This window comes from Podarcis muralis, chromosome 1, assembly GCF_964188315.1.
Source record: "Podarcis muralis chromosome 1, rPodMur119.hap1.1, whole genome shotgun sequence".
Classification (NCBI taxonomy): domain Eukaryota; kingdom Metazoa; phylum Chordata; class Lepidosauria; order Squamata; family Lacertidae; genus Podarcis; species Podarcis muralis.
In genome coordinates this window covers 90,778,865-90,802,532 of record NC_135655.1, presented here as the reverse complement: position 1 = coordinate 90,802,532, position 23,668 = coordinate 90,778,865, and the positions used below count along the sequence as shown (strand labels likewise).

Genomic DNA, 23,668 nt, shown 5'->3' with positions numbered 1-23,668 from the left:
CTGCTTTTTGGTAGTCACTACCAGCATAAGGCTTGACTGAGGGAAGTCACATACATGACACTAGGCACACCATATTTGAATATAATGTTCCCTGATCACATTAAGAGCAGATTTATGAACATAGGGACTTGATGTTTGAATTTCAACAATTATAGGTGCCAAGGCCAGTCTCTCTGGAAATTATCCTCTGTGAAGCTTAGTTATATCAGTGAAATGGACTTGACATGTGCTCAGAGACACACTAGTCTTTATTTCCAAGTCACATTTTCCAGGACTAAAGCATGACATCAGAAACAGAGTCTGGACTAAGCCCTGGGGAGTGTTCACTCATATTAAGCACAGGCTGTTACTCTTTCTTGGAAATGTGTTTTTCTGTTTTTCGTTTCAGGAGGAATGTCAGAACTATGTTCGTGTCCTGATTGTGTATGGAAAGAAAGTTTTCACTTGTGGTACCAATGCTTTTTCACCAGTGTGTTCCAGCAGACAGGTAAGTTGTGCCTCTTCTCTTTAAGGATGAATCAGAGAGCAGGATGAAAAAGAACGACTGTAGGTTGTCAGATGCTGATGGTGGTTGCTTGTGAGTAACCAGGCAGGACTCCGACCTGTCTTTTACAGGTTTTATTGTGCAAACTATTTACAGTGCAGATCTACAAAGTTCATGTCCATCTTAGTCACTTGCAGAATCTGGGAGTGGCCCCTTCTGGCTTCTCCCCCAACATAAGAACTTCGGCACCCCAAGCCTCCTCCTTGCGTTTCACCTCTCTGCGCAAGCTGGGCGGTGGAAGTGGCGTGTGTCCCTCCAGGCCAGCCTGGTGAGGTGAGGCGCTGGGACTCTCAGCAGCATCCTCGAGCCCTTTCCTCGCTTGGCTGGCCCCTTCCCTCTCTTCTCCACTGGAGGTGTGGCTTTCCCCACCGCTGGAAGAGGAACTGCTCCTCAGGAGTTTCGGAGGCTCTCTGTATCCCAACGGTCCCCCTGCCTCCCTCCCCTGTTCCGATGGCAGTCCCCTGACAGTAGGTAAATGAGATGGGAAATGTAAAGGCCTCAGTTTTACTTGCCTGTGTAGCATCACTGGGTTGTGCTTGCCTGCGCCTCTAGTGGACAAAGGAAGGAGTAGCTGTTACAGGAAATAGGCTGCTGGCCCCTCTTCAGTTGTTTGTTCCTTCCTCACCAAAACATGTTACATTCTCCTTTGGCTCCTCTTACTCTTTCATTTTGGCTTAGGAATTTTCTTCTTCTTGATAATATCCCTAAGTAATCTTCTGGGGGGTGGGGGGTGGGGACTAAAGCGGGGGGGACGGGACTCCTAAAACAGCCAAGTGAGAAGTGAGTATACACAGTCATGTCTGAAAGGTGACTTACTCTTGGCTGGGAAGGTGGAGGGAAGGAAGAACCAAGTGAAAGGAATAGAATGAGGTATGATGGAGGAGAGTGTGGCTGACTGTTAACAGGAGCATTCCCTGCTGCAGCATTTCATTGCAGCTTCCACTTGTTCTAAACGAATTCTGATAGATGTATAGGCATACAAGAGAAGAGGAGGAGAAATAACAATATATGTTGGGGACATTATACATTATGGTAGGTTGAGGTTATCACTGAGCAGTAAAGTTTCTGCAGTGATGAAAAGATTTTATACACAATGCACTATTTAACCTAGAACTCTGGGTTCTGACTCGCAGCTATTGCTTAAGCATCTTGTGCAGAAATACTATCAAGCTCTCTGACTGAGTTTTTTTGGTTGAAGAGCATGTTGTTGGTTACTAAACCATAGCTCTTTTTTAAGTGTCTGCAGGCACAATACATTTATGGTAGGACTGAAGGTGATGCAATCAAATGACTTTGTTCTGAGGTGACAGTGCCACTTTCGCACCTATCAATTTATACACAAAAGGTGATAGCCTTCAGGATGGAAGAAAGTGGTTGCCTATTTTCAGCTATTTTCCATTTGCTCCAGTCATGTGCATTTCTCTCTTCTGCACTGAAAGGCCAGTTAACATTTTAAGATGGAAGCAGATGGCATGAAGATCACATAGCATTGCACTGTGTTTATAAGCCTGCTAGTCACCACAGCAAACAGCAAAATGGAAGGCTGGTCAAATGCAGTAATGCATGGAATTAAGTTACTAAGACTGCAGTTTTATAGTTGAAGGGTTGCTATGGGTTTGGATTTTATCCTGGATGTAGCTCAGGCTAGTGCATCAGATATGTTCATTTCTGGAGGCTGCATGTTCTCAGGCCTCAGGGTTCCTGTAATGTGCTGTGTGTAAGACTGCCTATGAAGAGTAAGCCTGTAAGCTACATTTGGTCCAGAATTCAACAGCCACATACTGGGAGAATAACTCCCCCATTGAAGCAATGGCACTGACTTCTAATTTGTTTCCTGGTCCAATTCAAAGTGCTGGTGATGACCTTCTAAAGCCATTCATGCTTCTGGACCTGGAAATCTGAAGGACCGCCTTCTGCCATGCAAATCTGGCCATTTCCTAAGAACTTCAGCAAAGACCCTCTTGTGAGTCTCAGCAACCCAAGAGAACTCACGCTTTTGGGGAACCAGGGAGACTTACCTTGCCCCCCCCCCCGTCTTTCCTCAAATATCTAAAACCTTCCGAAGGAAAGCATGAGCTTCATGTCAGATCATGTGAAGAGGGCCTTGAAACAGGTGGACCGTGGTCACTATAACTTAGAGGAGCAGGACTAGTATGCAGAGTACATGGAAGGGCATTATGAAGGTAACAATAATATAGTGATGAGATGCTTCTGATGACTTGACATGGCCAGCAAATCAGTGTGCAAGCTTCCACTTGGGAACTAGAGTCAGCTATAAAGTAGATATCTGCCAGCATTACTCTGGTGCTGAGGAATTCCCTTGCTGCCCAGTCTCCCTAAAGCCTAGATTCAGTTGGATTTAAGTTTTCTGAAAAGAATACACCCAGTTCCACAGGGATAGCATTTACCTCTGTGCAAAGAATACAGGCATGGTATGCTTAGCTATGCTAGCTCAGAAAAAGCTATTTTTTACCTTGCCTTTGGTGCACTTAGCATGATCCAGGTTTGCTAATTTAACCTATAGGGATCTGTGGGGTTGCAAAAACACGAAAGTATTGCTTGGCCAACTGTGTTATCTGTCAAACTGTTCTCATCACCCTTTTCTCTTCCATTGCTTTTTACATACAGGTGGGAAATCTTAGCAAAATCATTGAGAAAATAAATGGGGTAGCCCGCTGTCCCTATGACCCCCGGCACAACTCAACAGCAGTGATCACATCGCAGGGAGAACTGTATGCTGCAACGGTCATTGATTTCTCTGGACGAGATCCTGCTATTTACCGCAGCCTTGGGAATGTCCCACCTCTTAGAACAGCACAATACAACTCCAAGTGGCTTAATGGTAAGAGCACTCTGGGAAATAGAGATCATTAAGACCAGCTGGGCAGCCTTGGGAAATGACATTTTTTTTCTTATCTCATAATGAAGATAAAATTCATTTACCTAAAATATGTAGCTATCTACATTCAGGGGATGTGTCCACAATATATTTATCTACCAACTCATACAGGGATAAGGCAGACTAAATATTTTAAGTAGCCAGCCTCTTCCTCCAGCTCTTCCACAGCCCCTTCAGATGAATGAGTTTGTAGTGTGTTTCTGTTTATTTTGGTGAATACTGGATTTTGGATGTGAATACTTATCTATTGAGAACTTGGACAAAAGCTCACTTCAGCAACTTTGACTTAAAATGGAAAGTGGATGCATTTCTGTGTGTGGGTTTCCTGCTTTCTGCAGGAGAAGCAGATGCATTTCTACCCTAAGCCAGACTTCACATATGGCATAATGTGTACTGCAAGAGGATGTGGTAGGTGGACATGATTTGGGGGAAATGACCTTATGGGCTAAATGGGGAGGCCTGGCAGGCCAAATCTGACCCACGGGCTGGAGTCTCCCCACCTCTGCCATGCAGAGTACTGTAGTGCAGCCACAAGAGGAGGAGGAAGATTTTATTAATTTATATATTGTTTTGACTTAGACATTGTAATATGAATGTCTATAATTAAAATAAGCAATAAAAACAATCCCGTTTAATGGCAATCACTAGGCCTTATCAAATTGATCAGATTCCAGCCTTCTCACTAGATGGGAGTTGGTGAAAGGTGTTCTTACCTGTTACTGTAACTGAGGCTTTCAGGTACATCAGGGATCCAGAAGCTGAACACCATTTCTTACCAGAATTCCTGGTTTGGATTTGCCCTGATTGTTTGCCCAAATGCAGCCCCTCACACTGGCCAGAAGTGGTGTAAGGAAGAGATGGAAAAGCCTGTGTCAGATGAGAAAGACAAGATTAGCCCTTCCGGCTACCATGCTAGCAACAAACAGAATCTACTTGAAAGCAAGTCCCAGACAATAACCCTTGCATAAATCTCACTGCTAAACCGTACGTTTCCGAGCACAATTCAAAGTGTTGGTGCTGAGCTTTAAAGCCCTAAATGGCCCAGTATACCTGAAGGAGCGTCTCCACCCCCATTGTTCCGCCCGGACACTGAGGTCCAGCTCCGAGGACCTTCTGGCAGTTCCCTCACTGCGAGAAGTGAAGCTACAGAGAACCAGGCAAAGGGCCTTCTCGGTAATGGTGCCCGCCCTGTGGAATGCCCTCCCATCAGATGTCAAGGAAATAAACAACTATCTGACTTTTAGAAAACATCTGAAGGCAGTCCTGTTTAGGGAAACATGTTTGATGTTTTATCGCTTTATTATTATTCTGTTGGGAGCTGCCCAGAGTGGCTGGGGAAACCCAGCCAGATGGGCTGGGTATAAATAATAAAATTAATAATAATAATAATAATAATAATAATAATAATAATAATAATAATCAGATCTCATAAAAATAAAACAAGTTTCTTGTTAATGAGTTGGCCACATATGATTTGAATAAAAAAAAAATACTACTTTATGTAGATATAGTCCTGAACCCCTCTTCTTACCTTATATTGTAATTATTTTGCCCTGTTGTTGGGCATTTCTTACTTTTAGGCCACACACACACAAAAAGCTTCCCTGTTATTCAAAGGCTAACGTATAGTATAGAGTCACTCAGAAAGCATTATCGGAAAGCAGAACTTAGCATGTTGCAGAATAGCCCCATTTTAAATGCATCAAGATTCCTTTGGAATTCATGACTTCAAAATTCCAGTCTTAATCATTAGTACAAATTCTCATGGGAGGAGGAAGGGATTCAGAGAAAGTGTACCCTTTAGTTTGCTTTCTCACGCAGCCAGCAGAATCCTCACAGGGCCCCAGTATTACTTTCTGCTGCAGGGGACATTCAGTAGTGAAAGCATGTACTACAAACCATAATCTAGAGCCATTTTGGGATTTGGGGATGCACTGCCATCAATACATACCTTACTTTGCTGCTCTTTTGTTCTTTGGGATGTTTGCACATAGACTTTAATCTATGGGGTGATATAGAGATATTACCTACAGAAAATGGTTCATTCTCAAGTGTAAGGAATGGCTTTAATGACAACAGCCAGATGTCAGTGGATTATTGCAGTTGGCCAAATTCAGCGAGACAGTAAACTAGTGCTGGTGCCTTTAAAAACGCACTTTGCCGCAATGCCATCAATACATTTCACAGTGAGGGATGGGTGAAGATATCTTTCACACCTGCATTAGGTCAAGGAATCTTGCAAAATGACTTAAAAGGTTTGTTTTGTTCTTGTTTTGATGAGCTCAGTGGTTGGTCAATTAATTAGTTGACGGAAAAAAACAATACATACTTGGATACTCCTGCGATGTCCCTTCCTCCAAGGCTGACATCGCAGGGAGCTTTCTCTGCTGGAAATACTGCTTAAACCCAGGTGAATGCTGCCTCCTGCATAGTAACGTATCTCTCCGTACCTTCAGGGGGATTTCCATTCATCATAATTCAGCACAGCTCCAGCTGACAAGCAAATAACCCTACCTGCAGTTTTCCCTTTCCCTGTAGGCTTTGTCTGTCCACCTGTTTAGCTGCTGTACAGCCGTTACCTGTATGGTCTGTCAGCTGAGTCTTTAAGCAGGTACCTCCATGCACACTCAGAGCACATGGGGATGCACAGCATGCTCTCAAGCACCAGGGTGGGATGAAAGAGGGAGAAATAGGCAGTGGAGGAGGTGGTCCAAGTCTAGTATTAGCAGTGTAAATTAATTTCCAAAAGGTTTCTCTTGAATTGTCATTTTATACAATAATCACTGCTGTATGCTGTTTATATATTTATGCCTCAAATTCTGTTCTTCCACTAAGAGGACAGAGTTGGGCCCACAGTTTGCTGCCCCTCAGCGCTAGCACATAGTTTTGTGGTGTGTGCTAGTGTTTTGTCTGTTTGGAGAGGGAGGTTCTGAGCATTACCTTTTTTCTGTAGATGGGTATTTTGTGGTGCCCACAGCAGTTTCTAAGATGTGCTCCTAGGCCTAAAAACATGGGAGGCACTTGGGATAAGCCCAGCTCTAGTGTGTAGAAAACTTGGGGAAAATATGTGAACTGCAGGAACATTACTGGTCCCAGGATCTTGTATCTGACCGTGACATGTATTAGTTGCAGCAAAGGAAATTGGCAGATTGCTGGAAAATGGACAGTGTGCTGCTCCCCACCATTTAATCACAGTATCAATTAGCCTCAGTCCTTGAGGCACCTGACTATTTTAGGAAATAACAGTTGATGTTCCTCTTCCCACTCCTCCCTCTTTTGTTGTATTTTTGAAAATACGTATAGTATTGACCATCCCTGTAGCTCAAAGTAGTCAATCAGTACAAAAGGCAGATGAGGTGGTAAAACTGCTTCTGGAATATATGCCATTTCAGACTGTGAGTGAGGAATCACATGACTGAATTCTCCCTTTCTACACACACACACACACACACACACACACAGCCCCCCACTTGTAAAAAATTAGACAGGAAGAATAATAACTAGGCAATCCAATTCAAGACAGCTTATTTTAATCATAAGAGTTTTTGTTGATTAATTGATTCATTAGTCAGTTTACTAAATTTACACTTGGATAAAAACTATTTCTGAAGTAATATTTTTTGTGTTTAGATAATGTACATGTGTTTTGTAGCAGGCATCATCTTAAAATAAGCATTCCATGTGTGTACCATTTCAGAAGTGTATGGGTACTCACATTCACATGAAACTTCCCCACTTGTTGAAAGGACATTTGTGGGGCACTGTGGGCTAGGTTCTTATCACAGCTGCACAGAGTGGAAAAGCAATCACATAACCAACGTGTTCAGCTCCTGTGCAAAAGAATACTATGCATGTTAATCTCCAATTAGGGTATCTCCTTGCGCTGAGGAGTTCTACTTTTGTACACCGGTACGCATGTGGAGCTTTTTCTTCCATTGGCATGTGCAGAAACACTTCTCTGTACATGCCAACATGACAAAAAGCTCCACATATGTACCAGAGGGCATGGCTATGGTGCGCAGCTTCAGCTTGGGGTGGAATTAGTCTATGGACCCTGCAGCCCCCTCACATGGTTTCATGGTCTTCTCTTGATGATGTAGTCATCAAATGATGAATGTGCCCATAAAAACAAGCCTATTGTGTTCTCCTGTTTCTTGGATGTTGTAAAAAAGGAAAAAAAGAGGTTTGTTTTCCTCTTTCTCATCCTCTGATCACTCCTGAACTTTTATCCCCACAGGCTGTGTAAATCCAACCCTTTCTATGTAAATCTCATTGCTTTTTATGGCTTTATTTTTCTCCAGAGCCCAACTTCATTGCTGCCTATGACATTGGTTTGTTCACTTACTTCTTTTTCCGTGAGAATGCTGTAGAACATGACTGTGGGAAAACTGTCTATTCTCGCGTGGGAAGGGTTTGCAAAAACGACATTGGGGGGAGATTTTTATTGGAGGACACATGGACAACATTTATGAAGGCTCGGCTGAACTGCTCCCGTTCTGGTGAAATCCCTTTCTACTACAATGAACTGCAAAGCACATTTTATCTACCTGAACAAGATTTGATCTATGGAGTGTTTACAACCAATGTGTGAGTTTGTTGCTTTTCTTGCTCCTTATTTACTTCCTTATAATGCTTACCTCCTTTTTCTAGTACTGGTATTTAGGCAAATTCCTTCCATTGTTCAATTTAGCGAGGCTGTATTTGGACATTACAGTGAACCATAATATGATGGCTTGTTGTGACAGAAGCCAACTTATATGACCTTGTGCATGTGTGTGTCTCCTCTGCTGCAATTATGAGGACAAGACTGGAAGTTTTTGCGTCTGTTTTCTGTTAGCTTCAGTTTAGCAATGCATCTCAAACCAAAATAAGGTTGCATCTGCTGTTAATCTTACCTAACTTTTGTTTGAAATAAGCCAGCTTTATAACCCATAGTTTGATTTATTTTAAGCAAACTATAGTTACGGTTAACCAATGTTTATTGGGTTTGGATTAAACAATAAACTGCAACTAATCAAAAATAGAAGTGAAATGTTCTGAACTCACATTTGTGCTGGGCGGCGGGAGGTGGGAGTGCTTAAATCAAAGGTTCACTGTGGCTTGGTTTATTGTGATGTCTAAATGCAGCCCCTGGGGACGCGGGTGGCGCTGTGGGTTAAAGCCTCAGCGCCTAGGGCTTGCCGATCGAAAGGTCGGCGGTTCGAATCCCCGCGGCGGGGTGCGCTCCCGTCGCTCAGTCCCAGCGCCTGCCAACCTAGCAGTTCGAAAGCACCTCCGGATGCAAGTAGATAAATAGGGACCGCTTACCAGTGGGAAGGTAAACGGCGTTCCGTGTGCTGCGCTGGCTCGCAGATGCAGCTTGTCACGCTGCCTACGTGACCCGGAAGTGTCTGCGGACAGCGCTGGCCCCCGGCCTCTTAAGTGAGATGGGCGCACAACCCTAGAGTCTGTCAAGACTGGCCCGTATGGGCAGGGGTACCTTTACCTTTAAATGCAGCCAGATTAAGTAAAATAAGCGAAGCAATGCTTGGTCTTCCTCTACACCTATCTGCCTTCTTCTACACCTATAATTCTAATATTTGTAAGGCAAAATAGGTGGTTCTTCATTCAGTGTTATTCTTACTTTATTTTTGAACTGTGATTTTTACCCAAATTATATTATTGGTGATATTCATATTATTAGTATGTTCTTCTATATATATATATATATATATATATATATATATATATATATATATAATGACCAGCCCAGAAAAAGACATAATTCAGTCCACCTGCGGACTCGTGTCTATTACTGTGCACTTGTTTCTATTACATCTGAGCTAGATGTAAACCTATCCTTGCTAACAACTGGGAGTCTGTGGTTGCAACCCTATGCGTACTTTACCTGAAAGTAAGACTCATAGTTGGACTTAGCTTCTGAATAAATATACATAGGGTTGTGTTATTAGTTACAGTGATGAAGTCAGCAGAACAAAGGAAGACATCTCCAACTTTGACCAGAAAACCAAGGGAGGGAAAATTCAAAAGATGCTAAATAAAATTCACTGTTCCTTTGCAAATGTAGCCCCAAATCTTACTCTGCCTAATTTTTTAAGTAGAATATGCTCTTTTTCAGTGGTACCTCGATTTAAGAACTTAATTCGTTCTGGAGGTCCGTTCTTAACCTGAAACTGTTCATAATCTGAAGCACCACTTTAGCTAATGGGGCCTCCTGCTGCCGCCGTGCCGCTGCTTTGCGATTTCTGTTCTCATCCTGAAGCAAAGTTCTTAACCTGAGGTACTATTTCTGGGTTAGCGGAGTCTGTAACCTGAAGCGTCTGTAACCTGAAGCATCTGTAACCCGAGGTACCACTGTATTAGTTATTTCCAGTAAAGGTAAAGAAACTTCTCATTCAGAAACTTGGAAGTAACTACTGCCACTAATGAAGACTATAGTACAGTTATACCTCGGGTTGCAAACGCTGTGGGTTGCGCGTTTTTGGGTTACGGATGTGCCGAACCCAGAAGTACCGGAATGGGTTACTTCCGGGTTTTGGTGCTTGCACATGCACAGAAACACTAAATCACACTTTGCGCATGTGCAGAAGTACCGAATCACGTCACACGTGTGCACAGACGCGGCGCTGCGGGTTGCAAATGCTGTGGCGAATGTGCCTCCTGCACGGATCACATTTGCAACCCAAGGCTCCACTGTATAAGTAAGCTATATAAGATGTAAAATAAGCAATTGATTGCATTTGCAAATAAAAATAGAATTTTCTTTTTTTCTTTTTTTGAAGGTTGCTTTCTTCTTTATACACATTTCAATGTATTGTATACTTCTTACTGTTTACTTAATCATACATAGAAATGAGCTGTTAGTCATAGATGTTGATGGTTCTTGGTTGCAGCATTTTTGTGTTAACTAGAATATAAGAAACTTGTTTTTAATTATGAACTAAAAGAAGAAAATCTGATTAGCTACTATGCGGGACAGTACTGTCTAGACACCAGATTATGAAACCTTCCTACTTTAATCATTTGAATTAGCCACTTGTGGAGAAGAGGATTTCTTAAAAGTTGTAATTATCTGAAAAACTGTTCTCAGAGTAGCAGTGTATGACTTATCTTTGACAGAATTGAAGAATTGTCATCCAAGAGCTGGCTCCGATGAGAGGCCAGGATTGATTTGTGCTAAAGTGCATGCTCATATAAGCAGCTTGCTTGTGTGAACCGTGCAAGGTAGAAGCCAGGAACTTATGAAGGGTCCTATATTTTATGTTTCATTTTTGTCTTCACAGAAGGCAAGGTTGTTGTTTTCAGTTTCTCAGAAGACTTGGGTCTTGCATGAGTTCATAATTCCTGAATTGCAGTGCTCATGCAAGAAGGCCCTAACAGAGGAACAGAAATGATTTAATAGTCAGGGGCCAAACTACACACAACTGCAGCATCCTTAGGGCTTTAAATATGGACCTGCTGTGATTATGATTAAAAGAAGGAGTGTGGATGCAATTTGACATGCAGAACAGATGCATGGGCAGAGAGGTGCTGAATTATTCGCTGCCTCCCCCCCCCCTTCAGTAATCTCCCCACCCCTCCTAAAGACATAAAAATGCATACCACAAGAACACGCAGGGACAATACCCTGCACACAGTTTAAAAGGCCATAGATTGTTTAATTGGCTAAAGGCTTGTGAGAAGAGGAATGTTTTTGCCTGGAGGCTAAAGATATGTAACAAAGGCACCAGTGACCCTCCCTGGGGGAGAGCAGTCCACTGAAAGATGCCATTTTCATAAATCCCTCCTGCAGCACCCTATACTGCACCTAAACATACTGCAGAGAGTCCCCTAATCCTCTGGAGCACATTTGTATGTGCTGCAAGGTGCAAGAACTGCCACTCCCCATATGAACCAATCTGGACCCTGTGATCATAATCTGAGGCCATGCTTCATGGGCCTCCTCCAAAAGAGCTCTGGAAAGCAGCAACATGAGAACGGGCCTTCTTGTTTTGATGAAGGTTTTTCTTTCCATTAGTGGACAGTCACCATTAGATACACCCTGTAACTCTCTGTAAGCTTTAATGTTTAATCCAGCTCTGTTGATTTATGAAGAGAGTGTATGTGCAGAATCTAGTGTGGTTTTCCTCATCTTACCCCGTAATTGTTTAGACTGCTGTCTTGTTAGCAAGAGGCAAAAGGACCAAATATGCAATTACGACTTCTCTTTTTCTTTTACATTGCAAGAAAAAAAGCATTATGTAACTGCAAAAGAAGTGAATAGAAAAAAATTATTATTGATAATAGCTAAACTTAGATCAAATAGGGGCTTTGTGCTATGACACAGTGTTCTTTCAAGAATTCAAAGCAGAGAAAAGTTCCAATTTGTCAGCTAACTAGACAAATAATGGTAATTATTCTTTTAACTTCTATCAGGACTTATTCCATGCTGTATGCATTCTGCATACAAAGTAAGTCTTCCATTTGCTGCAGTAGTAAAACTGATGCATTAAAGGTGTATTATTTTTATCGTAAGGCATATTTACTCTTGAAGGAAGAGAAAAATATATGTGTACATACTCAAATCTCAAAGATTCTCATTTAATGGGGTCAGAAGCAATTCTCCAAAAAATGGGCATCAACCAGCATGGTGCACTTCATTGTGAAAAACATGTTATAGTCTGATTTATTGCTCATTGTTGTGTAATGCAGAGCTAAGTCAGCAAGAAAGATGGCTATTTAGGGAAGAAACCTATGAAATATTTAAGCAGTTGTTATTAAAGTTTTCACTAGGGTCACTGAAACCCAATTTAAAAGCTTTTGGACTTTCCCCCTCAACATTCTGGCATAATTGTCAGTGGGCCTGAATGTAGAATGTAGGGCTGTCTCTCAGAATGGGACAATGCACAAATATATGAATGCAAAGTCGGGGTGGGGAGGGGAGAGGAGAGGTAGAGATGGTGCTTCGATATGAGTATGCCTACAGCACCCCACTTTCAGTCTTAGCCACTCTTGTCTAGCACATCTGACTCCAGCAAGTCACTTGGTAACTGTGCTGATGCTTCCAAACTCCACATAGCAGATGCAGGAATTTACAGGGCAGGAGGCACATGGCAGGAAACCCAACAGAACAATGTGAAAAGAGTACAGTCATACCTTGGGTTGAAATAGCTTCGGGATAAGTATTTTCGGGTTGCACGCTGCAGCGACCCGGAAGTAACAGAGTGCGTTACTTCCGGGTTTCGCTGCTCTCGCATGCGCGGAAGCGGCAAATCGCGACCCGCAGACGCGCAGGCATGGGTTGCGCTCGCTTCTGGAGGAGAACGGGGCTCCGGAACGGATCCCGCTTGCATCCAGAGGTACCACTGTATATTTGTTTCTCAGGCTCTGAAGGAATTGTAGAGAAAGCATATGTGCTGTCTTAATACAATAATGCCCTTCTGTTTCTGACTCCATTCTTAGAGGCTGCATGTACACATTTTTGCAGAATTATAAACTCATTTTATCCAGTGGTGTCTGCCCTCTGAATCACATATTAAATTAGCAACAGGCTGTAGATATATTTTGACATACTGGATAATTATTTTATTGTTAAGACAATGATCCACAGACTTAGAAGGTTGGGTTACAGCTACTTACACGTCCATGTTGCAGCCAGTCGATAAAATGTGGCATGTGCACAAGTCCGGACTCTTGTCATGCATGTTGGGAAATGAAGAGTGCCATGGGGCTGGAGATAATCTTGAGAAATAGCTTTCAGTGCATCATCTCTATGACTGAAATCTAGTATCATGCCTGGGGCTACTTCCAAGGAACCTTGAGAATATAATGTCATAATGATACTGAGGATTCAGGGTTGGGGGGGGGGCCTAGTCTCTTGATACTGGCAATTCATTTGTGCACCAGAGGGATTTGTTGTATCTAGGAATTTAGCCCACTGCAGTGAGTCAGAAGAATATTTGAAATTATAAACATCGTTTAACAATGCACCAGGATGCTCTGGAGTTATGATACCGTAGCATAGCGTGGTATGTAGCATACTGTCTCACAGTAGTGGATGGCACAGTGGGGTGGAGACACTTACTTGAGCTGCTGGCAGTTGAGTCACTGCTTCTTACCAGGAGGGGAAGCAGAGAAATGGCAGGGATGGTGGTGTGGTCAAACACATTGCCTTGCCCTCCCAGGTGCCTCCCCCTCATCATCCTGGTAAGCAGCAGTGCTCACCCGCCAGGAGGTCAGATCAGCACATGCAGCTCACTATGCTGCCACTTACTGCAGACTCACCGATGGTCATGAGGTAATGGACAGATGCGGATGACACATAAATATTTCGTAATACTGTCCTTGTATTTTCTCCTTCAAAAATTTGGAGTGCTTGGATCAGCTTTATGACTGTTTCCAGATCAGTGATTTTATGGTCATTCCAGCCCATCTTTCACGCTCTAGTTCTGCATCTTTCCGTGCACAAGAACAGTGCAAGCGAGTGGTTTATTATTTGGGCCAGTGTGCCAGCTCTAACGACAGAAAGCTGCAGGGCAATCCAGGGTTGTGTTGATTTTGTCCCTTTGCAGTTCTGAGGGGAGAACTTTGCTATGAAACGTTTGGCAGCTTGTTTTGGAAGCCCCACTCCAATCTCAAACAATCTGCAGTTTTATTTAGACGATTGTTTTTCTTCTTCTTCTCCTTGTGCCTGAAGGCATTAACTTGTCACTCGTCATTAGCTTTGTCTAAAGAACTGCCTTCTGTGAACACGCAACATGTCAATATCACTCAGATACCAGCAAAGAAAGGTTTAGCATGTGGTGCTTTGACAAGTTCAAAGCCTACTGCTCCATTGCTCAGTGAAATGGAAGGATGGCTGTGAGGGGAAAGAGGGAAAGGAGAACACGCAATCTTAATAGTAATGTTTTAAAAGTGATGTCTTGCTTTCTCAGTGGCAAAAAGGCATTTCCCAGTCAACTTCAGATTGAGGTAGTTCTCTGGATTAGTTTTCTAACATGGTGGGATTGTTATGGTGGAAATTTTCTTTGTAGGAACAAATGAGAGATGTGGTGTGCATCATTTAAGCATAAAGAAATGTTGGAGGACCTACAAGTAGTTTATGAGGTGCATGCTTTTATTCATTCATTCATTTCATTTCATTTATATCTCACCTTTCCTCCAAGCTGCTGATGGTGCCCTAAATTGGTATGATACAATTCTGTACAGGCTTCCTATACATACTGCTCGTACCACAAAATAGGAATGAAATAGAAGCATGCTTTTTTTGCTTCTTCATGTAGCAGCATCTTTAAAAAAAAGAAGGAAGGAAGGGAAGGACCTTCTCCGCTTATTGCCTGCCTAAAATCACACGGCTTAGATATGTGTTCTTAAGTAATTACTGGTTTAGTAAAAAAATCCTTTTCATAGTAGTTCAAATTGCTACCATTAGCAACTTGATATATAAAGCAGTCATTCAGACATTTACACAGCACGGTGACAAAGTCTGCCATGTTGTTCTGAAAGGGCTTTCTGTATTTTTAGCCTCTTCTTTACAATTTTCAGCTCTCTCTGATTTCCTCTTCTTTGTTGGCCCTTTTCTCTCCCCACCTTTTAAAATAGCATATAAATGTTTTAGAGTCCTCAGCTGGACTCTACAAGCTTGGTCTGATGGCCTTTATGTGGATATGATTCCTGGCAAAGCATGAAATCTCAGCCTAATTTTCTCAACTGTTTAGTGTGAATAATTGTGGCTTGCCTGCATCCCATAGTGGAGGAGAATTAGGAGAAGATTGTAAGGCAGGTGTGGGGAACCTTTGCCCCCCCCCCCCAGCTCCCATCATCCCTAGCCACTGGCCATGTTTGCTGGGGCTGGTGGGAGTTGTAGTTCAGTAACATCTGAAGGGCCAAAGGTTCCCCACAGCTGTTGTAAATGAGCACAATGCCTTTGAGGAATGGGGAAAGGAGTGTGTACAAGGAGAACCTTTTTCAGATGCTTGCCTGTGTTTGTTTAATGACTTACCTTAATAATGGAGAGAAGGCTGCCATTTCAGTTCTACACCCAAGGACACACCTGCACCACATGGAGGCTTGCCTCCTAAATGAGGATGCCAAATTGAGAGTGTTGCTTGATTAACTTACCCACAGTATCCACAGTAAGTGATCCTGAGTGCATATTCCTAGTGATACAAGTGACCTGCTGAAGCTTTACTTGTCTATCTTAAAGGGAAGCTCCTCCTGCCAGAAATGTAAAGAGATTTCTGTTTTTTAATACTAATTTGTATATTCAAAATCAACACAGGAAATTGCTTGAATTCACAGCTGAAGTTCAATGACTATTTAGGGAAGGGCAGTTTCAAACAGTGAGCGCCGGGAACATTTTAGAATTGTTTCCTTCATTTCTATCCCGACTTTTGTCTGTGGAACTCATGGCAACATGTAAAAGTCTTGTGTCCAGGCAGTTAGTTTCAGGAAGCTATTGCATCGTGCACCTTCAGACCATGTATTGGGACTTTGAGTTATTTTCACCGTCATTCAAGCATAGCATTCCAGATGTATGTGTGGTTGGTGGTCAAGGTTGATGGGACTTGGAGTCTGAAAACATTTGGAGGGCAGTACATTGCCTGCTCCATCCTGTTTTAATACTTCTCAGAATATAAAAAGGCTCCAAAAGCTCATCTAGTCTCGGCATGCTATTCTCACGAGCCAGCCAGAAGCTATGATATTATGCATTTTTTTATCCCAGATGAGTCCAGATTCTGTATTCCTTCTCCTCTGTCTGTCTGTCTCTCCTTGCAATTGGAGCTTTATGCAAATAGCACGTATATGAAATGGTGAGTATCCAATGGATTTGAAGGTCTATAGGCAGGTGTGCTTTTCAGAGGTGGCATTAATACCTTAACAATGAAACCTGTAGAGCTTAAAATTAAATTTCACCTTGAAAAATAAACCAGAGGTTTTAAAAACTAGGCCACTTATAATCAATCAGGATTGATGGGTTATCAGTAGTAATGTTCCTTGTGAATTAAGCTGCGTGTGACTTTTCATGTCAAAACTGCTTCTCTTAGTCTTAAATCATGTACAGTGTTCAAGAGGGGCTTTTCAACATCTCCTAATTGTCATATAATCCATGAGGATTCTTCTCCTCCCTTCTGAGGCCTGTAGCCCAGTGCACTTCCTCCTGGTAATTTGCATGCAATTTATTTTAGTGAGATTTGATGTCTGTTATGATGGAAGTGTCAATGTTCTAAAGATTAAATTGATTTTTCTCCTTTTCTCTTTCCTTTTGCCCTTGTTTCCAGAAACAGTATTGCTGCTTCAGCAGTGTGTGCCTTCAATCTCAGTGCTATTACGCAAGCCTTTAATGGGCCTTTCCGATACCAAGAGAATCCAAGATCTGCATGGCTGCCAACAATCAACCCCATCCCTAATTTTCAGGTATTTTAATGCAACCCCTCAGTTCACTCGCATCTCATTCTGTTTCCTCGTTTGATGGGTAAATGTTAATTAACTGGTTCAGTGGCAGCTAGCACATCAGGTGTCTGTACACACAGAGAGAGCCTATGTTCAAGTCCCCATTCCGTTATGAGGCTCATCAAATTGTCTTGGGCAATCTATTTTCTCTTAGCATAATGTTACCTCCTTAGTAACCACTCTTTACACGTATTACTTGCTTGTCCCTGCCCCCCCCCCCCCACAATCTGCAGCCATGTAGTTGTTTCTGAAGCTCCATTCATACATCACCTCCTTGAGCATTTTGCCTGACTAGAACGTATCATTAAGCGCTGCTGCTTTCTTGCCTGGATGGGAGAATAGAGAGGATTGTGTGCTTAAATTAGCGCATCTCATCACTTCTGCTTTTGGTTACGCCCACTACTGGCATAAGGCCCTGAGAAAGTTCCCTAGGAGAGAATGTGGCCCTTGGGGTGAAATAGCTGCCTACCCTTGCTATATAAAGTATTGGTAGTTTAGTCTTGTATGATTCATAGTCCTGTTCTTTCATAGTCTTTGATCCTGAACTTCTACCCAGAGTAGACCCATTGAAATTAATGAACCTAAGTTTCAATTTCATTTCAATAGGTCTACCCTGAGTAGGACTAGCATTGCATATAACCTATAGGCTCTAGGCCTCCCCACCCCTACCTCTGCTGCTGCTCCTTCCTCCTGCAAGTCTGCTCTCAGTACCCGTTCTGTCCCATTTCAGCTATATTTTAGCAGGCAAATTCTACACATTCCTGCCAAGTAGACAGGTGGTCACAAAGGCTGTACTAGTTTGCTTTTCAGGAGCACAATTTATTGTGGCATGTTCTGTTAAATCTGAGTAGCTTACAGCTGAGTTTCATATAGAAAATTAACCAGGGTTATCATAGAAGATCTGGGGAGCAGTATTTGTAGTGCATCAGGGGCAGCCAGGGTGGTGGCCTCTGGGTGTTTTATTTATTTATTGTTCACATTGAAAAATGCTGCTTTACAGCTTGAGGCCATCAAAGCAATGATCAAGATAAAAATAAAATAAAATGCAGGAAATAAAAACTCCAAAAACAACAAAGCCATTCCAGCAGATAAACAGTAAATTTTTCATAAGTGGGTCATACCTCAGTAAAAGCCTTCTTAAACAAAATAAGTCGTTGTTGGACTCCACATCCTATCATCCCCAATCAGTGTGGCCAGTAGTTAGGGTTAAGGGGAACAATAGAGCAGCAACATCAAGAGGGCACTAGATTGGCTACAGCTGCGGTACATCATCTGCTACATACTAGGAGCCCTCCAGCCTTTGGTTCACTGGAGCAACCGGAAGCTTTTATACTGCATGTTCCCAATGGAGCATCAGTCAGGGATGTTTTGGACTAGCTTTCATCCTCAAAAGCGTATAGCCTGTGCTGCAGAGAAGGTGTGAAAAGATTGCAAAGTCAAGATGAGAGTTTTACAAAAGAAAAGGGAATGTATGTGGTGAATGACAGGAAGATTGGAAAAAGAGATTAGAACATTTTTCAAGTACAGAAGGAACAAGAGGTCAATGAAGGGCCTTCAGGAGATGACAAAGGTAATTTAGTGGCTGTGAAGAAACGATTTGGAAGGGGGAGGGGGAAATCCTCACTTCGTTGTTTGGAGGATGAAGGAACAATGCCAGAAATCTTTCCTTCCAAGAGAAAAATACAGGTCTGGGACATATGAAATGGAAATTAGAACGAAACAATTGAAAAATACAAGTCCACTTACTTAGCACTTATGCTACCCCTGGTATTAAATGATAAACTTCTGTCCACTGAGAACAGAAAATGCAGTTCAGCAATTAATGGTTTCCCCAACCATCAGAGATGGTTCATGCAGGGGAAAAGGGAGATGAAGCAAAACTGGGAGAGACTATCCCAGTCAAGATTGTGGATTTCGAATTAAATAGGAATAGCAGGGCATTTTATGTCTAGACCTAGTATAAGAAGTATCTTGATTTCAGTATGTTTGCATTTCCTAAATCTGCAGCTGCAATCCTGTTCCATCAGTTGGAAGGACATTCCTAGTAAGCATGGGTAGGATTGTGCTGTGGATTTACGTTTGTACCACATTGGAGTAGATTAACCTCTTTTAACCTCTTTTGGAGTAGATTAACCAGAAGATTTTTATTTGGATATGTCTGTGTAATATGGAAGAAGGAACAAATTTGCAAATTTGTAATCTGTTTTTATCACTGGAAGATGTGTCTTGAGATCCATGTCAATATAAACATCATGACAGTCGGCAAGAACTCTGCAGTAAAAATAGCAAACAAAATGAAAACGGTAGTTAATGTTAGAGAGTTTTAAAAGTTGTAAAAGAAACACTGCTGTTCTGTTCTCCTTCAGTGTGGAATACTGAATGATGATAGTCCTAACGAAAACTTGACAGAGAGGATCCTTCAGGATGCTCAGCGCTTATTCCTGATGAACGATGTTGTGCAACCAGTCTCTGTTGATCCATATGTCACTCAGGACAACATCCGTTTTTCTAAGCTGGTGGTTGACATTGTTCAGGGCAAGGACACACTATACCATGTGATGTATATTGGGACAGGTAAGTGTTTTTTACACCTGGGAGACTTCAACCATCTCATATGTGGATTTATTAAACAGTAATCTGTGAGTTCCTTACTACATGTTCTAAAATAGGAGAAAGTGTGAGAATTGATCTTCCTTTATTATCTGGGTAGAAATTGAAACAGCATTTTGAAAGTGTAGGCCACAATTTAGATGGCTTTAGGAAGCAGAAGGGATGGGGTTAGGGTCCTATAGTTAGCCTAAGAAAGAGAATAGTATCTGCTTAAATGGAATTAATTTGCAAGTGAAGGTTTCTGTGAAGACTGAACCCCATCCTGGTGAAGGTTCAGCTCAAAAAGGAGTAGAGAGGTAAATGACATCCTCAAGATAGCTGGTTGACAGTCTTCAGTCGTTTCTGGGTCATGTAGTATTTTTCTATTTCATTGTGTCCCGTTGGAAATGCATATACCGTATTTTTTGCCCCATAGGGCGCACCTAGTTTTTTTGGGGGGGGAAATAAAGAAAAAAATTTTATTTCCCCCCCTGGCGCGGGGCTGGGGCGGGGGAAGCCCGAGCATCCCCCGACCCCAGCCCCCAGAACAGGCTGCTATCCGCAAGCCGTGGGAGAGCTGCGCGAAGCCCGAAGCCTGGGGGGCATTGAGCTCAGCGCGCCCCAGGCTTCTGGGTGCAGGCAGCTCTCCGCAAGAGTGGGAGAGCTGCGCAAAGTCGCTTGCGGATAGTTTCCTGAAGCCTGGAGAGCGAGAGGGGTCAGTGTGCACCGACCCTCTCGCTCTCCAGGCTTCAGCGAAAGCCTGCATTCGCCCCATAGGACGCACACACATTTCCCCTTCATTTTTGGAGGGGAAAAAGTGCGTCCTATAGGGTGAAAAATACGATATATACTTTTTTCTAGAGATCTGAAAAGTGTTTTCACGTTTGGGTAGCATTTCTGATGAAGTTAAGAGATGGGAAACAGATTTCATGCTCCACTTTCTGCATTAAGAGGAACATAGGAAATTGCTTTATCTAGACCAGTGATGGCCAAACTTGGCCCACCAGCTGTTTTGGGACTACAATTCCCATTATCCCTGGCCTGTTAGCTAGGGATGGTGGGAGTTGTAGTCCCCAAACAGCTGGAGGGCCAAGTTTGGCCATCACTGCTCTAGGCAATCTAGGCCAATATTGTCTACTCTGACTGGCAGTAGCTTCCCTGCATCTCAGTCTGTACCTTGTCCTGACTGTGCACCGTGCCAGGGATTGAATCTGGAACCTTCTATGTGCAAAACATATGTTCTGCCACTGAGCTGTGATCCCCAAAACTTAGGCACATCTACTGAGTCGTTCCTTTGAATAAAAACATCATGCCAGCAGGGTTCATATGCATAATGAGTTCCAGCACACAAAGAGGTTTCCATGCTCTCAGAATCCACATGCCATTCTTCAAGCTAGTTGCATGTAGTGATTTGCAGACAGACTTCCATGCCCTTAAAGTCTGTGATTCTGGTTTGTTGGCAGACTGTGATTTATATAGAATTTCAAAGTCTGCCCAGTTTGGATATAATGAGGAGACCTACCACAATCCCATTTATTGCCAAACTTTCAATAGTGGACTAATCTTCAACGCCCAACTTTTTAAGTAGGAAAAAAAGCTTGGAAAGGTGCGCCATGGAAGTGTTGCAAATGGTAACTTCCTTCTGTGGTGGAAACTAAATTAAACATTTTAATTAATCAGAATTTATGTCTGAGCTCCATTTTAAAAAAAAATCTAATAATTCCATTATATATTCGGAATGAGTTGATTTTATGTTAAGATATATGGCCTCTCTAAGTGATGGTATAATTTATCCCATGACTATGGAGTCATCTGTCTCAGAAGTTATCATCTACCAGACAGTGTAATAGTATATCTTTCTACCTTTTACCGCCACTTACTTCGAATGTGATTAGCTTTCATGTATTTCCAGTAACAAAACTGCATAGACAAAAACTTTATTTAACTATAGAACAAATTAACAAAACAAATACTAAATCTTGATCTACGGAGATAAATGGTAGAACTTTAGTGCATAAACTCCAAAGTGAAAATAGCCTCATGGGCTACTGTTAGACAGATCAAGAGTTGATCTAGTATCAGAAATATTCTTATTTTATCTAACCCCCCCCCCCTTTGTGGCACAGAGTTGTCAAAGACAAATACTAACAAACCCTGCTTATTTAAATGGAAGAATTGCTGTTTTCTTGGAAACTAATGGGACCTTTAAATGCTTAACTTTATTCCTTTATTAACTTAGTCTAGCCCATTCCCAAGTCAATACTTGAGGGATGCAACAACACTTTAAACTGAAACCTATAGATAGAATACTTATTAAAACACTTATCAGATTTAAATTCCATGCACAATTATCCCATCTAATAAAAGTCATTCCAAATGAGGATATCTTACAGCATTTCCAGAAAATATCCAAGTTCAGGGTTAAGCAAGTTTCCAGGCTGTGGATCAACTACTGAGACTGCCTTGGTGCATAGGTAGTACAGTCAGGAACAGCTTCCCTCAACTTGGTGCCCTCCAGATGTTCTGGACTACAACTCACATCATCCCTGATCATTGGCCACACTGGTTGGGACTGAGATCTGAATAATTCAGTTTGGGGAAGTCTGGTCAGTGGAGCGCAGAGCATGGGGGAAGAGGTACACACTCAATTTTGTAAGGCCCAAGATTTTTAGGCCTTTAAAGGACAAAGCACATTTACTTGGAAATCCCACTGAGCTCAGTAAGGCTTATTTCCAAGTGAATGTGCATAGATAACAGTCATAATGTGATTCCAGCATGTGATTAGAAGGCGTATTTGATATGCAGTCCTGAAGTCTGTTGAGTCATAGCTCCCTACTAAGGACCACAGAAATACCACAGCTACATGTCTACTGTTACTTAAACTTACATGGGGGCGTTCCAGCAATCACAGGATGTAGCTGACTGCAAGGATGCAGTTGTGTTTAGTTTGTACTGATTTTCAGATGAAAGTTGTGCAGAATGTTCCTTGGAATCTGTGGCTGCAGATTGATATTCTGCCTACAACAATGTTTTTAAGCTTTAAGCTGTTAGCATATTTAAGATCACACAGCTTTGTGTGAATCAGCCTCTCGGACACATCTACGGAACCCATTCAACCCTATTTGAAAACAACCCTGGGAAATTGTAGGTGTAGCTGAAACTTACTAGCTAGAGATCCTTATATCCTTTAAATAGTTACAATTTGCAGGGTACACTGCTTTAATGTGTAAATGTACCTCTTCATCCCATGTCATCCTTAATAAAGACATATAATTTGTTTATTATTATTTGATTAAACTACTTATATGCCACCTTTCTACATAAAAGCTCAAGGCGGCTTGCGTGAAAGGTTAAAAACTATATATTAGCAGTTTTTCAAACACCATTAAAACAGCGGTGGAAATCAGAACACAGGAGCAACTTGTTAGCAAATTCAGTATAGTCATACTTTAGCCTCATTCAGTAGTTATATACTTTAGTCTCATGCACTCTTCATTCAGAATGAATGGGAACCTGAATGCACAAGCAGAGGGGCTTCAACCAAATAAATAAACTTTTTTTGGTTATGTTTTTATAAGTGTATAAGAAGAAGAGAAATTGAAGAGGAGAAAAAAATGGTGTCAGAGCAGCCGTGTAAATGGGATGTAGTTAATCTTTACTCTGTGTGCTGGATGATAAACTGAATCAACATCTTGGAGATTTACTTGCCTCCTGTTTCTTCTTGTTCTGCTAGAACATGGCACCATTTTGAAGGCACTTTCTACAACTAATAAGAGCCTAAGGAGTTGTTACTTAGAGGAAATGCAGATTCTTCCTGCCAGCCAAAAGGAGCCAATCCAGAGCCTCCAAATCCTTCACAGCGACAGATCCCTGTTTGTGGGTTTGAATAATGGAGTGCTAAAAATTCCTCTGGAGAGGTGTTCAATGTACAGAACAGAAGGGTAAGAAAATTTATGGCTCTGATATATTCCATGCCAGCTTAAAAGAAAAGCATGAGGGAAACGTATTGCAGTCTGATTCATTTTAGAATACCTTTCTTCATCTTTCAGAGAGAGGCAGAAGATTCTGACAGGCACACGTAGCCTTTAGAAGCAAAGGGAATGATTTGAAGGCAACTGTTCTTGCTCATTAGCCCTCATTGGAAATTAATCCTGTTTACCAAGAAATTATGTCTGCAAGCACGGGGGTTGTTCAGGTAGTGCCAA

The 23,668-nt window shown here is 42.1% G+C and overlaps 1 protein-coding gene across 11 annotated transcripts in view; it reads left to right on the top strand.

The window, feature by feature from the left end:
• The window catches only part of SEMA5B (semaphorin 5B), a 358,315-nt gene that overhangs the window by 255,231 nt on the left and 79,416 nt on the right, over nucleotides 1-23,668 (top strand). For 10 of the 11 annotated variants that reach the window (XM_077934877.1, XM_077934914.1, XM_077934894.1 and 7 more), the window contains 6 exons: nucleotides 389-487; nucleotides 3,173-3,386; nucleotides 7,745-8,030; nucleotides 16,703-16,838; nucleotides 19,241-19,448; nucleotides 23,197-23,404. In XM_077934877.1, coding sequence (XP_077791003.1) covers nucleotides 389-487; nucleotides 3,173-3,386; nucleotides 7,745-8,030; nucleotides 16,703-16,838; nucleotides 19,241-19,448; nucleotides 23,197-23,404 — 1,151 coding nt within the window. The remainder of the gene's footprint in view (nucleotides 1-388; nucleotides 488-3,172; nucleotides 3,387-7,744; nucleotides 8,031-16,702; nucleotides 16,839-19,240; nucleotides 19,449-23,196; nucleotides 23,405-23,668) is intronic. The other variant, XM_077934909.1, reaches the window with a different exon arrangement.